This window comes from Antechinus flavipes, chromosome 1 (assembly GCF_016432865.1).
Source record: "Antechinus flavipes isolate AdamAnt ecotype Samford, QLD, Australia chromosome 1, AdamAnt_v2, whole genome shotgun sequence".
Taxonomy (NCBI): Eukaryota; Metazoa; Chordata; class Mammalia; order Dasyuromorphia; family Dasyuridae; genus Antechinus; species Antechinus flavipes.
This window is the reverse complement of record NC_067398.1, coordinates 641,401,249-641,418,879: the sequence shown is the minus strand read 5'-3', so window position 1 is coordinate 641,418,879 and position 17,631 is coordinate 641,401,249. Positions and strand designations below refer to the sequence as shown.

General features: G+C 37.1%; 1 protein-coding gene across 2 annotated transcripts in view; it reads left to right on the top strand.

Moving 5' to 3' along the window:
* The window catches only part of LOC127544503 (maestro heat-like repeat family member 5), a 135,243-nt gene that overhangs the window by 99,056 nt on the left and 18,556 nt on the right, over positions 1 to 17,631 (top strand). For both annotated transcript variants that reach the window (XM_051971165.1, XM_051971164.1), the window contains 5 exons: positions 5,963 to 6,100; positions 9,643 to 9,757; positions 13,353 to 13,496; positions 14,392 to 14,568; positions 16,258 to 16,413. In XM_051971165.1, coding sequence (XP_051827125.1) covers positions 5,963 to 6,100; positions 9,643 to 9,757; positions 13,353 to 13,496; positions 14,392 to 14,568; positions 16,258 to 16,413 — 730 coding nt within the window. The remainder of the gene's footprint in view (positions 1 to 5,962; positions 6,101 to 9,642; positions 9,758 to 13,352; positions 13,497 to 14,391; positions 14,569 to 16,257; positions 16,414 to 17,631) is intronic.

Genomic DNA, 17,631 nt, shown 5'->3' with positions numbered 1-17,631 from the left:
TAAAAAGTCAGGACCTTTGAGAGTTCTGACTCCTGTCCTAACTCTCCTGTTGACTTGCAAGGTAACCTTGGAAAATCTCTTCCTCTGACAATTAGTTCTCTTCTTTTTTAAAATGGGTTATGTGATGTCTATTCTAACATTCTATTTACTAAGACCTAAAGCCCCTCCTGGGTCTAGCATTTTATATGCTAAATTTCCCTAGAGCTCTGACACTCCATGATCTATAGATTAAGACTTCTTTCACCTAAAATCTGCTATGTTCTAAGGTCCATTCCAGATCTCACATTTCATTACCTTCTAGAATTAGATTTTAGTTACTGGTGAGGAATAAGGAGAAAGCATGATGAGAGAAGATCAGGGAGAGATTATCTAGTACTATCCAACTATAGATCTCATGTTCCCTGTTAGCTTCCCTTTGTCCCAAGCCCCAAAGTTCTGCTAGTCACCCTAAAGAATAGACTAATCAGTAGGATTTTATTCACTACATATATATACATACACATAAATATAGTTAATATCTCTGTGTCTCTGTGTCTCTGTATCTCTCTGTCCTTTTCTCCCTCTGTGTATGTAAATGTACCTATATCTATATACATATACACATAATATATATGGATATAATGTATGTTTATATACATATATATGTGCATATGTGTATGTATACACAAACATACATTTGGTTGTCCTTCCTTCTCAAAGAGGACCAAAATGACAGATCACTATGTTAGAGTTGAATTACAGCATGTCCAGCTATAGCTGATCAGAATATGAGCTCAGAATGCTCTGACACAGGTCAGACACAAATAATCTATATGAACATTTGAGATGGCTTCTCTAATTTTGTACATCTCATCTTTCCTTTGGGCTAATTCAATTATGTTTTGCTCATAGAGTCAGCCCATCTCTAATGAGGAATGAGAGCATACTATGCTGGGTGATCCTGTGCCAGTGTCTCCCATGTCATATAAGCAATTCTAAAGTTATTAACTGACCTTGAGAGCATCTTGTATCACTTTTTCTGAATACCTTACGAGCTTTTGTGTGAGTTTCTCCATAAAATAATCTTTTTGGCAAGTGTACATTTGAATTGTCTTAAGAAGATTAAGATGATCAGTTGTTAGGATAAGATACCAGACACTGAGGTCCTTTCTCAAACTAAACTGCCAAGGATTCCAATTCTACTGCAGAGAGCACAATTGTTCAAATGCTTATATATGCGTGTGTATACAAATACACATCCTTACACATATGTATATGTGAGTATATGTATACACACACACACACACACACACACACACATATATATATATATATATATATATATATATATACTGCTCCTCCTCACATATATCATTGAGAGTAATGTTGGAAGAATAGCAGTAGAGATGACCAAAAAATTGCACAAGGAAAAATCCAACAAAAGAACCAGGAATGAAATTATGGACATCAGAGGTTTATATCAAATACATGAAGTAAGAAGGAAAGTTTACTAGACATCCTGAAGGCAAAGTTGACATCCTGGATATTATTGAGGTTTGAGGGAATGAGACTTATCACTAGAATATGACTGTAAAAGCTATATTTTATCTAGGAAAAACAAGATGGAGACCCTTTTGGTAAAAAACATTAGTGGAAGAAACAGAAGTGATGTCATCATAGGAGTATACTGTAGGACACCAAGACAGAAAGAAGAAATAAATGAGGTATTCAGGAAACATCATGGTCTTGGAACAGAAAGATGATGTAATGGTGATGGAAAATTTAATTATCCAAAAATCTTCTAGATTACCTTATCTGTCAAAGGCAGAGCAGCTGGTCATTCTTTAGCTTGTCCTAATTTTAATTTCTTCTTTTAAAATATGATGAAGGCAGGAGTGGAAGAAAGGGGCTTTTATTCTGCACTTAATTCTCATCAACAAGGAATAATTGGGTTGATGAGTGGAAATAAGAATTTTGGGTAGCAAGGGGGAGTCATGATTCCTTTTTGTTTGTGACAAAGAAGAGGAATTCCAGGCATAATGTCAATATTTGAAGGGGTTTGTTTTTTTTTTCCTAAAGGATTCAAAGAAATGACAAGCAAGAACCTTCTCCTAAGGGAATCATCTTAGGAAAGATGAGAAACTCTCTAAAATTTAAAGATATAAAGATAAAGATATACTAGATTAGGAAAGAAATTGTTGTAGCTAAAAAACTAATATGAATTCACTGGCAACTCATTAACCATATTATACATGTCTAGAAAATGGAAGCAAGAACAGAAAGCAGAAAGTAAAAATAAAACTATGGCCCTCTCACCCAGCAATATCCCTCACCATGGTGGTTCCTTCTCCTATTGATGAGTTCCTTTGGAAATCTCTGTTTTGGGAACAGGCCTCTCATTTTTCATCCCCCTCCCAGATGTGCTTCTGACTCTTAACAACTTTACCACTAACTTTATCCTCTCCCCTGCTTTCCAGTTCCCTTTTATGTGTTGTTTTCTCCTATTAGAATATAAGCTCCTTGAGAATAGGGACTATTTTGCTTGTTTTTGTATCTCTGTGTCTTGTACATTTGTTGTTGTTGAGTCATTTCAGTCATGTCCAACTCTCCATGACCTTATTCGCAATTTTCTTAGCAAAGATATTAGAGAAGTTTGTTAAGTACTTAATAAATGTTTGTTTGTTTACCTGCATGATACTATATGTTCAGAATGAGTTAAGGCTATCAAAGAAATGTGAGAATTTTTTTAAAGTTTCTCTGTTTGCCTTTTAACAGTAGAAGAAAGAATAAAGGGGAAAGAACATAGCTTATGGGATGTTGAAAGCAGACACCAAAAAAGCAGAGCTTTTCAATTATCTTTAGGGATTGAGTTTTGTTTTGATTTTTGGTTTGGTTTGATTTTTTGCTTCTGTTTTCTTTACCAAGAAGAATAGCCTTTGGACTGGAAAGGGAAAAACAACAAATGGGTAATTAGGAGGGCAAATGGTTAAAATGCCATAAGAGAACTGGAGATTGTTGACCCTAGACAAAAGATGAAGAAGAGAGAAGTAAAGAGAAGAGATCTTCAAGTATCTGAAGGGATATTAAGTGGAAAGGGATTATGTTCTTCTTAGAACCAAGAAGTATTTAGTTACAATAGGTAGACGTTATAAAACTACAATATTACAGTTGATTATAAGAGAAAACTGGCTCAAGCAATTGTCATTGTTAAGTCATTTTCAATCATGTCCAACTCTCTCTGACCCAATTTGGAATTCTCTTGGCAAAAATTCCATTCTCCAACTTACTTTATTTGTAAAAGAAAACTGAGGCAAACAAGATTAAGTGCTTTCCCAGGGTCATACAACTAGTAAGTGCCTGAGGATTAGATTTGAAATTGAAAAAAATGAGTCTTCCTGATTCCAAGTTCAGGAATCGACTTTGATACCTATCTGCAATTAGAGCTACCCAAAAGGGGAATTGCCTTAGGAGATATAGATTCTTATTAGAAGTCAAGTAAAAGTATTTTGTATGAACTGATATAAAATAAATAGAACCAAGAGAACAATTTATGTAATGGCAACCAAATTATCAAGACAAAAAACTTTGAAAGCCTTTAACTCTGATCAATGCAATGACAGCCACAGTTCTGAGGTCCAGTAATGAAGCATGCTACTACCTATCTCCTGACCAAGAGGTGATGAAAAAATCCAGACTTCTCATGATCTTTGGCAGAATGAGAAAAATAACTTTTGGACAACGGGAGGAATTTGTTTGACTTGACTATGTATATATGTATATATATACATATATATATGTATATATGTATATATATATATGTATGTATACACATATATGTATGTAAATGTGTGTGGGGATGTGTGTGTGTATTTATGTCACTACAGGGATTTTTTATTGGTTTAGTTTTTTTTCCAGTGGATGAGTCTAAGGTGGAAGGAATTAAAAATCAACTTTTTTTACTAATTGGAATTTTTTTTAAAAAGGCAAAGCAAATGAGGGCATTTATAAAGGAGATTTTTATTTAAGTAGCATTTGCACCAGATGGACCTTAAGGGCCTTTCTGACTCTGAAATTTTGTGATACAATGAGAACTGTCAAAAATATAATGGATTGTTTGCACCATGAGGAGGTAATGAATTCTCCTTTCAGGGAGATCTTTTAAGGGATGTTTATGACCACTCATCAGGGATTTTTTTTTTTTTACTAAAAGATTCCTATCCAGGAAGGAGTTAGATTAGAATGACTTCTGAGATCTTTATCTCTAACACTGATGAGATGCAGTGACCTCAGATTACTAAGTCCATAGAGATATTTCTCTGTCTAGAGGTAGAGTGGTATAACAGTAATTTTTATAATTATTTATAAATACTGTGAAACCATATAAGAAATTATCTGTGGAAAAAGTAAAGTGGCCACTATCCTTACTCTGAAGAAATATCCCAATGAAATGATCTTATACTATATTGGGAAGGATTGAGATTAGAACATAAAGGGGAAATTTTATTTGGCACTGAAGTGAAGATAAGTAAGAAAAATGATGTTCTTAGCAAAATGGCATCATTTGTATCAGTCTAATATTAGTTGGAGAGGAGAAGGTTCTATCTCAGATAGACAAAAATATGGTCTGTATACCCAAAGCTCTAAGAATGCAGAAGTGATACAGAACCTTAGAAAAGCAGCAAATATACAGTAGGTTGAATACTAATTAAGATAGAAGACCTGATTCAAATCCAGATTTTTGTGATCTTTTGACAAGTTATGTAACTTTTATGGGCCTCAGTATTCTCACCTGTAAAATGAAGAGGCTAAATGAGATTACTCTAAGATCCCTTGCAACTTCAAATCTATGATCCTGTGACACATTATGTAATATATCATGACCATGGCTGTTCCACTCTCTGCATCAATTCCTGCATTGATAAAATAAAAGATTTGCAACAAATGATCCTTCTTGGAGCTGTGGAGAAAACCCTGAGCTTAGATCTCGGCTCAAGCCTTTGCTATTTTGGGACTTCTGTATGACTGTTTAGGGGTACCATCATCTCCGAGACTCCAGGCTCCAGGTAACCTAGGTGTCATCCTTGACTTCCTACTCTCTTCCCCATAGCTAATCTTTTCTCTATTACATGATCTCTTCTGTCTTCTGACACCACCATTATTCTGATCATCATCTTAAGTCTAGACTATTATAACATCCTGCTGCTTGATCTGTATGCCACAGGTTTCTTCCCCACTCTCCAGCCCACCTTCTACTCAATTGTCAAAATAATCTACTTAAAGCATATGTCTATGTCACTTCCCCTTCCCTTGCTCAAACTCCACTAGTTCCCTGTCACCTCCCAAATCAAATATAAAGTCTTCTGTTAGAGATTCAAAGTCCTTGATAGTCTCCCCTAATCACTTCTCAGTCATCTTATTCAAACTCACAAACTCCTCTTTCCAATGACACTGACCTCCATACTGCTCCTTGAACAAGACACTCCATCTCCAGACCCAAAGAATTTTCATTGACTCCCCTACATACTTAAAATTCTCTCCTTCATCTTCACCTTCTGGTCGCAGCTAAAATCCCACCTTCTACAAGAAGCCTTGCAGTCCGTTCTCCTTAACGTCAGTGTCTTCCCTGTTGATTATCTCCCATTTGCAATATATTCAGCTTATTTGTGGTGGTTTAACTAATTTGTTGTCTTCCTCATTAGGTTGTGAGCTCTTTGAGACAGTGCCTGGACTATCTTTTGCCTTTTGTTATATCATCAAGACTTAGCACAGTGCCTGCACATAGCAGTAGATACCTAATTAATGTTTGTTGATTGATCAACTAAGAACCTAAGAAATTAAATGTCTCTGGGCCGCCATTTAAAATGGGAGTAGTACTAAATAATCTCCAAAGTTCCTGCTACTCTAATCCTTGGTGATTCTAAGATCCATTCCAAGTCCAAAATGTTAGTATTCCTTAACTGACTCTGGTTCCTCTTGGCCATAGAACCTCTCTGAATTCTGTGAAGAGTCTTCTGTACACCAGTGGCCACTGGAAGGATTTTGCACACTTAGAGCTACAAGAAGCCTGGAATCTGTTCACCAACTTTGAAACCTACCATCAAGGGGTGACCCTCATTGCCAGGTACTGAATGGGGGAAAAAGCTATGCAAGTGGGCAGGGGAAAGGAGGGGGAACAGAATTATTCAATTCAACATTGTAGAATGAAAAGTCTGAACAGATCATCTCTACAATCCCTTCCAGCTCTGACATCCTATGTTCAACGTCCCACAGCTCTGACATTTCAAGTTCAATGTTCTAAGATCCTTTCCAATTCTGACATTCTATGTTCTATCTCCTAAGTTTCCATATTTTCTATCTCTTGAGATTCTATCCAGTTCTGACATTCTATGTTCTATCTCCTTAAGTTCCATCTTTTTCTAACATTCTATATTCTATCTTTGAGGCTTCACTCATTTCAGTGGGAGGATCATCTAATCCAGAGATCCTAATCTTCCTTCTGCCACTGACTCACTTTGTGACTTTGGAAAAAAATCAATGCCCGTCTCTTGGTTTTGTTCAGAAAATAAAGGTACATGTGTACAGTGCTTGGCACACAGTAACTGCTTAGACTAACTGCAATAGAGAATCATAACATTTAAAGTTGGAAGGGGCCTCCAAGAAAATAGAAACCCAGATTTTATGGTCAGATACAAGTTGGACTTAAATTGCCTTTCCAAAAAATATTATTTCATTTTCCCCAATCATGTTAAAATATTTTTTGACATTTTTTTAAGTTCTGAGTCCCTCTCTCCTTTTTCTCATTCCCCCTCCTCCCATTGAGACAGCAAGCAGTCTGATATAAATTATACATGTGCAGTCATGTAAAACATTTCCATATTATTCATTTTGCACAAAGAAACAAAAAAAAGAAAAAGAAAAATACCAAGTTTCAATATATATTCAGACAGTATCCATTCTTTCTCTGGAGGCAGATAACATGTTTCATCATGAGTTCTTTGGGATTGTCTTAGATCACTATATTGCTAAGAATATCTGTCACTAACAATTCTTCATTGTACAATGTTGCTGTTACATATACAATGTTATCATAGTTCTTCTCACTTCACTTTACCTCATCATTCCCAGGTTTTTCTGAAATCATTCTGTTTTTCATTTCTTATAGCACAATAATATCCCATCACATTTCATATACCACAACTTACTCAGCTATTTTTCAATTGATAGACATCTCCTTGATGTCCAATTTTTAGCCAGCACAAAAAGAGCTTCTATAAATATTTTAAATGGCTTTTTAAAAATATTCTAACTTGAAGTTTCTGTGATATGATTTTACCCATGAAGTCAGTAATTTAATAAGAACCTGAATTCAAACCCAGATTCTTTGACTCAAAAGCTAGTGCTCTTTCCACTAGACTAAGTCACCTCCTGGATTGGATAGCTGGATAGATGGATTTTATTAAAGTTAAAGAAGCTAATCAGAGAGGGATTACTTACCATTCATTAATCAATTATAGAAATTCTATATTCACTCCTCTAAGATTTACATCCATCAAGAAGATTTCTTTGACTATTCTTATACCAATCCCTCTTCTTGATTCTTGATATGACTTGACACAATTATATTAATATTAATAGCTAGCTTTCATACGGTAATTTAAAGTTTGCAACTATTGTCTCATTTCATCTTCACAACAATCCTGAAAAGGTAGGTTCCATTATTAGTCTCATTTTACAGAAGAGGAAAGAGAGGCTGTGGGACTTGTCCAGAGTGACACAACTAGTGTGTTTGAACTCACATCTTTCCAATTCCAGTTCCAGTGTTCTATGCATTGCACCAAGTTACTTCAATCCAACACCTGATTCTACCTTGTTTTGTAACGCCTTCTCTATTCTCTCAGTCTGTTTGAACCCTGCACTTCCTTCGGGGAACCCTCTCAAATTCTTCCTTTCCCCAGGAAGTCTTTCATAATCATTCCATAATCCACTCCTCTCCTTAGTTTCTTTTGTTCCCATAATCATTATCACATAGGTCCTGACTTTTAAGCTCCCAACACACTAGAATCTACCTCTATCTCTCCTGACATCAGGCCCCCAAATGAATATACTTTTTAAAATAATCTCTTTCTAAAGTCCTTTATACTCTGATTCTAAAAGTCTTAAGTGGTTTCAGTCTTTGCACATAGATAGACATAAAGAAGTCGAACATATCAGTTTCACATTAACAACTGGTAGCACAAGTCTGGTGATCTCTATCCTATGTATAACTCTGAAAATTCAGGTCATGGCCCTGTGGTCACAAAGCTAGTGAGCATCCAAGGTAACAGTTGAACTCAGGTCTTCTGACCTCAAATTTAGCCCTTTCTGCTATACCATCCTGCTTCTCCCACTCCCCACTCTAATCTATGATTTCAGACTGTGTATATTCCATCCAAGAATATAGGTTGCAACCCATTCATATTTCTTCATCCTGGGCAACCCTTGTCCATGTCCTCCCACAGATCCTCCCCAGGAATCTACCCAGGAATCTAGGGAGGGCCTTTCTTTAGAAAACCTTGACATTGCGTGGATGCCAATGAAGCATTTAGCCAGTCATCGGCTACCCCGTATTTTCTCTCCATGACCCACCCACCTTCCTTTCCAGTTCTATAGTTTTTTGACATTTTCCTTTTAGGCCATTTCCTCTGCATATTTCTTTTTTGGCAATAAATGCTGCAGCCTACTCACACCTACCATGTGTCATCCTCACCACATAATGATAATAATGATCATAAAAATAGCTCTGCCAACATCCTCCTCCAATACCCCAAAAGAGTCAACAATTCTGGTTTCTCAAAGACAGTGCCAATGGCCCAAGCTATGGCTGCTCCTACCAAACTGGGAAGGATTTCAGAGCAGATCCTCCAATGGGCTATGTGTGTATAAATGCCTAGATAAGTGCTAAGGAATTGATCCACAGAGAATGCATATTTTGCTGTTGTTTTATGGCTAGAGAAATATATTGAGATCATCTACCAAAACATAGAAAGGTTATGAAGTATGTTGTTTCTTAGTTAAGACTTGGAAAAAAGTCATCTGGAATCAACTTACTTTCTTCTCCTCTCATCTACTGCTCATTGTCTGGCTTTGAACACTGCTGCTCAACTAATGGGTTATTCTTTCCAAGGGTATCTCAATAATCTCAACCTCTTATCCAGTGGGTTCATCTCAGTCTTTATCCTAAAAATTATATGCATTTCTGTAGTGCCTTAAGGTTAACAAAGCACTTTCATCACATCAGTGTTATACAATACAAAAATTAAATGCTTGTAACCCCATTTTGCTGGTGAGAAAACTGAGACCTACAGAGTTAAAGTGACTTGTCCAGGTACATGTCATTGCTAAGGTTTGAGTGACTTATGCAAGTATCATGAGTAGAGTTTAAGAGTTAGGTGACCTGCTCAGAATGACACAACTAATAAATTTCATGGCTAGGAAGGAAGATTTTTAAGCAACTTGCCTGGGAAAACTAGCACCATTGTTTCCAAAACCCAAGTTTTCCCAACTATAGTGCACTCTTTACTTGTATACATGCTGTACACAGAGAAACAAATACCCACTCCCAAAACCAAATGTTGGCATAGGATGCTTTGGTTGTATGTCTCATGCCCTCCTATCTCATTACAGGGCCATGGTACAGAATTCCTGCAGCCAAGTCAAAGCACTCCTTTACCAGACCATCTCGAATATGGAGGCCAAACCAGAGCGTGACAAGAAGGTGGCCAGCCTCTTTTTCACAGAGGTAGGATACTTGCTAAGGGTAGGGTGGAAAACTCTGGGTATCTTCTTCAAAGATATTTATTTTCCTATCCCATCACTAAGTCCCTAGACAGTACAAGGAATCCTAAATTCTCAGAGATAAAATGGACTTCTCAAAAACCAGATCTAGTCTAACCTAAATATAAATAACATGCTTAACAAATAGTCACCTAACCTCCATTTGAAGGGGAGCCTATTCCACTTAAGTATTGGTCTTAATAGACATTTTTTCCCTTATGATAAGCCTAATTCTTTCTTCACTCATTCTAGTTTTGCCTTTTCAATCCAAGCACAACAAAAATAATCCATCCTTCACATGACACTTCTTGAAATACTTAAACATTTTTTGTCAAAAAATAAATCTAAAACATTCATTGACCTTAAGTCAAATGTTCTAGCCCCATAAGTTGGGGAATTCGCTACCTTTTTGGCACAGAGACAGAGACATATCCTCCTTGAGTATCCCTCATTGTCTGTAAGATAATCTTTCTCAAAGAACTACTTTAACCCCTACTTTCAAGAACCTGTTTTGCTCTTCATTCTGGGCCCCTCTCTAGGAGTAAAGCCCCACAGGACCTTTTGCTACCAAAAGGAAGGCAGTCTGTAGTTATGTCTCAAACGCCCTAATAAATGATTGTGTTTCTCTAAGGAAGACAAGGGGACAGGATCTCTAGGTGAGATTCAACAATGGAGAGGAGGGGATATAATTATGAAGCCTGTCTATATAGGAAGAGCCAATCAGTCAACAAGCATTTATTAAGTACCTGCTATGTGTCAGGGGAGATAACATGACAGTGACTATGGACAAACAATCTATGTACAGGATAAAAATGGAAAATTAAAGAAAGCCTTTTTTTTCAAAATGTAATATAATGTTAAGGAAAAAATGTAATGAACTCATTTTAATTATTTAAAAAAAGCCTAACATTAAACAAATACAGAAAATTTGGCATATTAATATTAAGGGGTATAGGTACGCTTTTTTAAAATAACTTTTTATTGACAGAACCCATGCCAGGGTAATTTTTTACAACATTATCCCTTGCACTCACTTCTGTTCCAATTTTTCCCCTCCCTCCTTCCACCCCCTCCCCCAGATGGCAAGCAGTCCTTTACATGTTAAATAGGTTACAGTATATCCTAGATACAATATATGTGTGCAGAACCGAACAGTTCTCTTGTTGCACAGGGAGAATTGGATTCAGAAGGTATAAATAACCCGGGAAGAAAAACAAAAATGCAACACTCCCTCCCCCCAATGGCAAGCAGTCCTTTACATGTTAAATAGGTCACAGTATATTCTAGATACAATATATGTGTGCAGAACCGAACAGTTCTCTTGTTGCACAGGGAGAATTGGATTCAGAAGGTATAAATAACCCAGGAAGAAAAACAAAAATGCAAGCAGTTTATACTCATTTCCCAGTGTTCTTTCTTTGGATGTAGCTGCTTCTGTCCATCCTTGATCAATTGAAACTGAATTAGCTCTCTTTATCAAAGAGATCCACTTCCATCAGAATACATCCTCATACAGTATCGTTGTTGAGGTATATAATGATCTCTTGGTTCTGCTCATTTCACTCAGCATCTGTTCATGTAAGTCTCACCAGTCCTCTCTGTATTCATCCTGCTGGTCGTTCCTTACAGAACAATAATATTCCATAACATTCATATATCACAATTTACTCAACCATTCTCCAATTGATAGGCATCCATTCATTTTCCACCTTCTATGTACTACAAACAGGGCTGCCACAAACATTTTGGCACATACAGGTATGGGTAAGCTTTTAACAAGAACTCTAATCTAACAAAATAAAAATAAAATATGTAGGGGCAGCTAGGTGGTGTAATGGTTAGAGTACCAGCCCTGAAGTCAGGAGAACCTGAGTTCAAATCTGGTCTCAGACACTTAACACTTCCTGTGTGACCCTAGAGCAAGTCACTTAATCCCAATTGCCTCAACAATAAGTAAACAAACAAATAAATGAATGAATGAATAAATGAATGAATGAATGCATGAATGAATAAAAAAGATATGTATACCATAATTATTACATGAATAAGTCTTAAAGGCACAGGACAATGTAATTCTTTTAGAAACACGTGGAGTCAACAAACAAAATTACATGGGTACCCCTGAAAAAGAAAAGTGGGATTTTAATTGAAAACAGAAGAAAGCCAGGGAAAGCAAGAGGCAGAGATAAAAAAGGAGAACATTCAAGTATGTATAATTGCCAGTGTAAGGGGGAATGACATCCGAATCTGCATCCTGGGAGGAAAGGAACATCAAAGGAGGAAAACAAAAAGATGCCAATGAAAGAAAGGACAGTCATTCTGAACTGCTCCCTAAAGTCAGATGAGAAAAAAGAAAAAGAAAAAGAAAAGCCTAACTAGTCTGTACAAAGATATTTGGCAATGATAAGAAGATAAACTGAGGGAAGGATGGAGGAGGTTGTAGTATAGTAGAAAGAAAACAATTGATTTGAATTCACAGGATCTGGGTTCCAATCATGACTCTACTTGTCTGGTCTTGGGCAAATCACTTCATTTCTCTGGGTCTTATTTTCCTCATTTTAGAGGGAAAGGCTGCCCTGAGCAGAGACAAAGTGGCCCTGGAGGATCCCAGAGGTGAAGCTTTAACATGATCATCAGATCAGACACCTGTTCTAGAAAAATGTCGATGGTTCAACATTGTCTATAGGATCAAGGCACTCTTTCATCTTCTCCATCCCAACCCCAACATTCCCCCATTAAGCCTGTTTGATCTGTATTCTCTAACTCAGATCTTCAAAACCAGAAAAGTCAATCTTTTTACTCTGCCAAAAATGTAAAAAATGAATAATTCTGAAAAGTTTCTTTCTCAAAACTGGATTCTCATCTTCTTTTCCTGTAATATAAGAAGATTGAATTAGATATTTTCTACCACTTTCCTTCCACCTCTGAAATGTCATAGTTTTAATTTCTTACTCTGTGCCTATCAATCCCTTCGAGGCCCAGAAGTAGAGACCATGCTATTCTCTGTCACAACATTGTCCTTATTCCCTCATCTATCTAAGGAGTAGTCTAGATAGACAAAGGAAGAGAATAAATATTTATATAGCACCTACTTAATACCAGGTACTGGGCTCATTACTTTATCTTCCCAACAGCCTATAATGATCCCCCTTGTACAGTTGAGGAAACTGAGGCAAATAGAGGTTAAAGTGTCCAGGTTCACATAGCAAGGAAATGTCTGAGGTCCAATTTAACTCGGGTCTTCCTGATTCTAGACCCAGGGCAACTGTTGCCTCTAAGGTTCCTTCTACTCTGACATTCTTTTGTTTTCATTTCTGACCCTATGCCCTGTCTACCTTCTTAAGTCCTAGAAGTAGTATCCATACTATTTTCTTGCTATATCATTGTTCATGGTTTGTAATCAGACTATTCCTTGATATAATAACTTTTAAAAGGTCAGCTCTGATCACCCCTATGCCATTCTTACTCAAAGTATGTAAGTACCATATTTGTACATGTAAATGTTCCCATAAAGGGAGTTAGGAGATCTGGGGATGACACTGCCCACTCCTCCACTTCAGTTTCTCAACAGCCCCGTGATACTGGAGGAGCTACCTAAACAGGCCATATTGTCACACCTTCATCAAGGGCTGACTGATCTCAATCCTGCCATCCGAGTGATGAGCCTGCAAGGTCTCAAGAACGTCATCTTTGACTCTGAGAAGGTAAAAAGGTCCAAAGAGACTGATTTATTCATTGATTGACTCATATACAGTTCTCACTCATTTATCCATGGCACATGGATGGGTAAAAGCCTAACCATAGAGGAATGAGTCCGATGGGATTAATAGTTGTGGTATGGAGTAAAAGGAAGTAGAAGCAAACAAGGAAGAAGAAATAATACCCTCATGGTTTTGAATGCTAGGTAGCTTTTAGGCTTGTTGCAGCAGATAAATGGGGAACCATCTTCTGTTCTAAGCATAAGATCATAGAATTCAAGGCTGAAAGAAGAGAAAACTTAAGATGCAGAGAAACTTAAGTACACCAAAGAACCCACTAGCCCAAGTTCACTAGTTAGCCAATAACAGAACCAGGATTCTAACATAGGTGTCTTGAGCAAGTATGGAAGAACATTTCATATTCAGAGCCCCTTCCCACTAGCTCCCACTAGGGAATGACAGAATGAGAGTTGAGATTAGTCTGATCAAAATTTCTAAAAGTGGCACAGGTAACTTTTACCTGTAATGAGTTCCATGTTCCTAAAGAGTCTCTTGGGAAAAGTCAGTAACTATTTGTCAAGGGAGAGGGGAATGTCCTATTTACTTATTGGTTAGTCTGCCCTCCATGCTCCCTTACAACTTGGAAGATATATAATTTTGTATGGGAAAGGAACTAAAATGCTGGAGACTACCAAAGATGTCAAATCCAAATAGGAAGACATCCTTTGTTAACTTAGAAAATCACAAATTAGCATGATCTATGTTGTATTTTTTTAATTTTGTTCACCATTTCCCAATTACATTTTAAATTGGTTCTGGTGATCCTTCATAATTTTGCAGAATTGGGGCCAGGTCTCAAATTTGAACCCTTTGCCTAAAAACTATTTTCTTCTTCCCCCAGGGTAATCTTCTCCGGGCCCAACTGCCTGCCTTTCTGGAGGGTTTCTACAGCGAAAATGAGCAGGTAGTCATCAGGGTAATGAGCACAGTGGCTGATGTATTGTACTGCTTGGGCCAACAAGGGGCTGGCCACCAGTGCCAAGAGATCGCCTTTAATCTTCGCAACTTCTTTGATGATGTGAGTATATCAATGAATGCATGGCCCCTGATATTATCCATATGTCCATTTCCTTTTGCAAAATTTCCAGGTTATTCTAGTTGAGATCTTAGATCTAGGGCGCTCTAAGTTTGTATCTATTGCATTCTTATTTCAGTCCTTTCTCAGAGCTTTTCATTTTATAAAAGGCAAAACTGAGGCCCAGAGAGGGGAAAAAGAAATCACTCAATGGTCACCCAACTAGCTAGCCAATGACAAAGTTGGGAATTCCTGACCCCAATTTTAGAGCTTCTTCCATCTTAACACTGAAGTTGGGATGTAATAACAGATGGGAGTACTGACTATGTTGGTTTGGATTTTGACTCTACAACTACCCCTTCTATGCAACTTGAGCAACTTCTTCTTTCTGAGCTTCAGTTTCCCCACCTGTAAAATAGAGAGTTTGGATTATATAATTCTAAGGTCCCTTCTAAGTCTGAGTCTTAGGATCTGTAAGTATATATATATATATACAAGTACATACATGTTCCTACACAAAAGAATGCATTTCATTTGAAAACAGAATTTGCTGCCAATGGCCCTTACCTTACCCCTCTCCTCTCCTGGAATTGTCAAGAGGTGATAGATAAAATCAGGCAGAGCTATAACCCAAGGTTATGGGCGTTAAAATTGATGCCCTAAGAAAAAAATTGGAACACAAAATCTTATAAAAATGGATGTTGGAAGCTTTCTTTACATGTATTTGTAAAAATAAAATACTATTGAGGAAAAAAATGAAAGGTATGTGGGTAGCAATATAATCCACTTGCTGAGTGTATTTTGAATGATTTTTTAAAATTATTCTTAGCTGGGAAACTTTGCACATAAAGAAAGCAATGTAAAATATGTAAAATAAAAAATCATAAACAAACATTAAAAAAAATAAAATAAAATTGATGCCCTATACTTTGATTGCAGAGCTGAGTATATAAATAAGAAGGGTAAGCAAGAACCCTTAATAGCAAAGCATCGCAGCTCTCATAGGTTGTATGTTGTATCTGGGAAGGTATTGGGTGCCAGACTGTGCTGTAACTTGACATTCTTTGGGAACCAGAGGCCTGAGTGCTATAGGATGATTACTGGGTCACAAAGTCAGTGACAATCTTATTTTCACAGCATCCTCTGAGCCTTTCCTCCCATTCAGTTTGCTTGGTGCAGAAAACACATGATCCTTATAACAGGATTACCTGTTAGAGGTACTAAATTAAGAATAATGTGGGTACAAGTGTGCCATTGCATGTAAGGAGGATTGTGGATATGTGTGAGTATTCACATGCATAATACTTTGTATGTGTCTACTTATATGCATGTACATGTGCATAACAATGTACATGTTTGAGAAAGAAAAAAATCCTCTCCTTCCAAATTTTTTACATAAAAGAAGAGTAATAGATTCTACCCTTGGGGAGACCTGATCTGAGATAAAAACAGAAAGAGCTAAATATTGCCAATAATTCCTAGGACCAAATATCAAATCTGATAAACAATGGTCAAATGTGGTTTAAAAAAAAAAAAAAAAACCTTCTTGAGGACAGGAACTGCTTCATTTTTGTCTTTGTAGTTCCAGGGTATAGCAGAGTCCCTAATGTAGAGTGGTCACTTAATAAGTACTTTTTGATTGATATAATGATGATGGTTGGGGTGGGGGTTCCTCTGGTATGTCATCCTCAGGAACGAGATAATGTCAGAGCATCGGCTATCTCACTGTTTGGAGACCTGGTGATTTCCATGGAGGGAAAGGATCCCTACACTATGAAGCCCCAGGTGCACCAGAGCTTGATTCCCCTTCTCGTGCACCTGAAGGACAAGTGCCCAGCAGTTATAACGGTCAGTCAATCCAATGGTCGAGCAGAGAGGCTGATTGTCAGATAATCAGACAACCATCCTGTCAATCATCAAAACAAGTAGTCACAGAGACAGGCAGTCATTTCAGGTAGTCACTCAGGTCATGGTCAATCCAACAAGCATTCAGACAGAGGGATTAGGGGGTCCATCAGTTAAGAGGTCTCTAGGTCAGTCAAGCAATGTATCAACCATGCAATTCTTCAAGTTGTTACTGAGTATATACCCTGTGGGAATAAGCCCATCTATGAGAAAAGGGGATTTTATCTTTATTCTTTTGTTGTTATTGTTGTTTGATTTTTTGTTTCCTTTGTTTTTTCTATCTTTACTCTTAACAAAAAGATATTGAATCTTTGCCCTTGGGGAGGTAGCTGAGGAACTAGAGAAAGAAAAAGAAATAATTCTCCAACTCTGGTTAGGCATGGGATGAACCAGCCCATGCAAATTCACACTGGCAGCCATCTTTTCCCATCTTAGAATGGGGAATTTTATTTTCATTATAAAGCCACTGACTAATGTCATTCAGAACCACAATCTTATTTCATTTTCATTCAATTCCATGCCTTATTTTTACAAAACCAATTTAAGCATTTTTATTTAAGCTCATGCCCAATTTTCATTAGGATAAATGCTTTATGAAACTCATCATTATCACATATTAGTCCCCTTTATACACATTACAATCTAGTCAAACTGGTCTTTTTATTATTCCTCACAAAGACACTATCTTCTATCTCCAAGCCTTTGAACGGGCTGTATCATCCACATATGGATTGTATTCTTCTTCCAGACCACACTGCATTCCCATTCTATCCTTTCTAGAAGCAAATGTATTCATACCCCACTATATAGAGATTCACTTATACAGGAGGGAAAATTGGAATTAGTCCTTTGTCCCTTTGCTGTTACCTCTCAGCAATCTCAACTACTTTGGAATTCATGGTATCAAAATTTCCAACCTATTCATAGTATGGTAAATATTGCCTATCAGTCCCCACATCAATCCCCCTCATACCTCAAGAAGTTTATTGTCTAACTCACTGTCTTTCTCTCCTCCCTAACTCTTGTCTTTTTCAAAGCAGACTTCAAAAACAATGGTGATGCTCTTTTAATCTCCTTAAATCTCTCAAGATACTCCTTTACTTTCCTTCAGCTATATACCCTGGATTTCACCATTACTTCTCAGTGTATTATTTTCTTAAT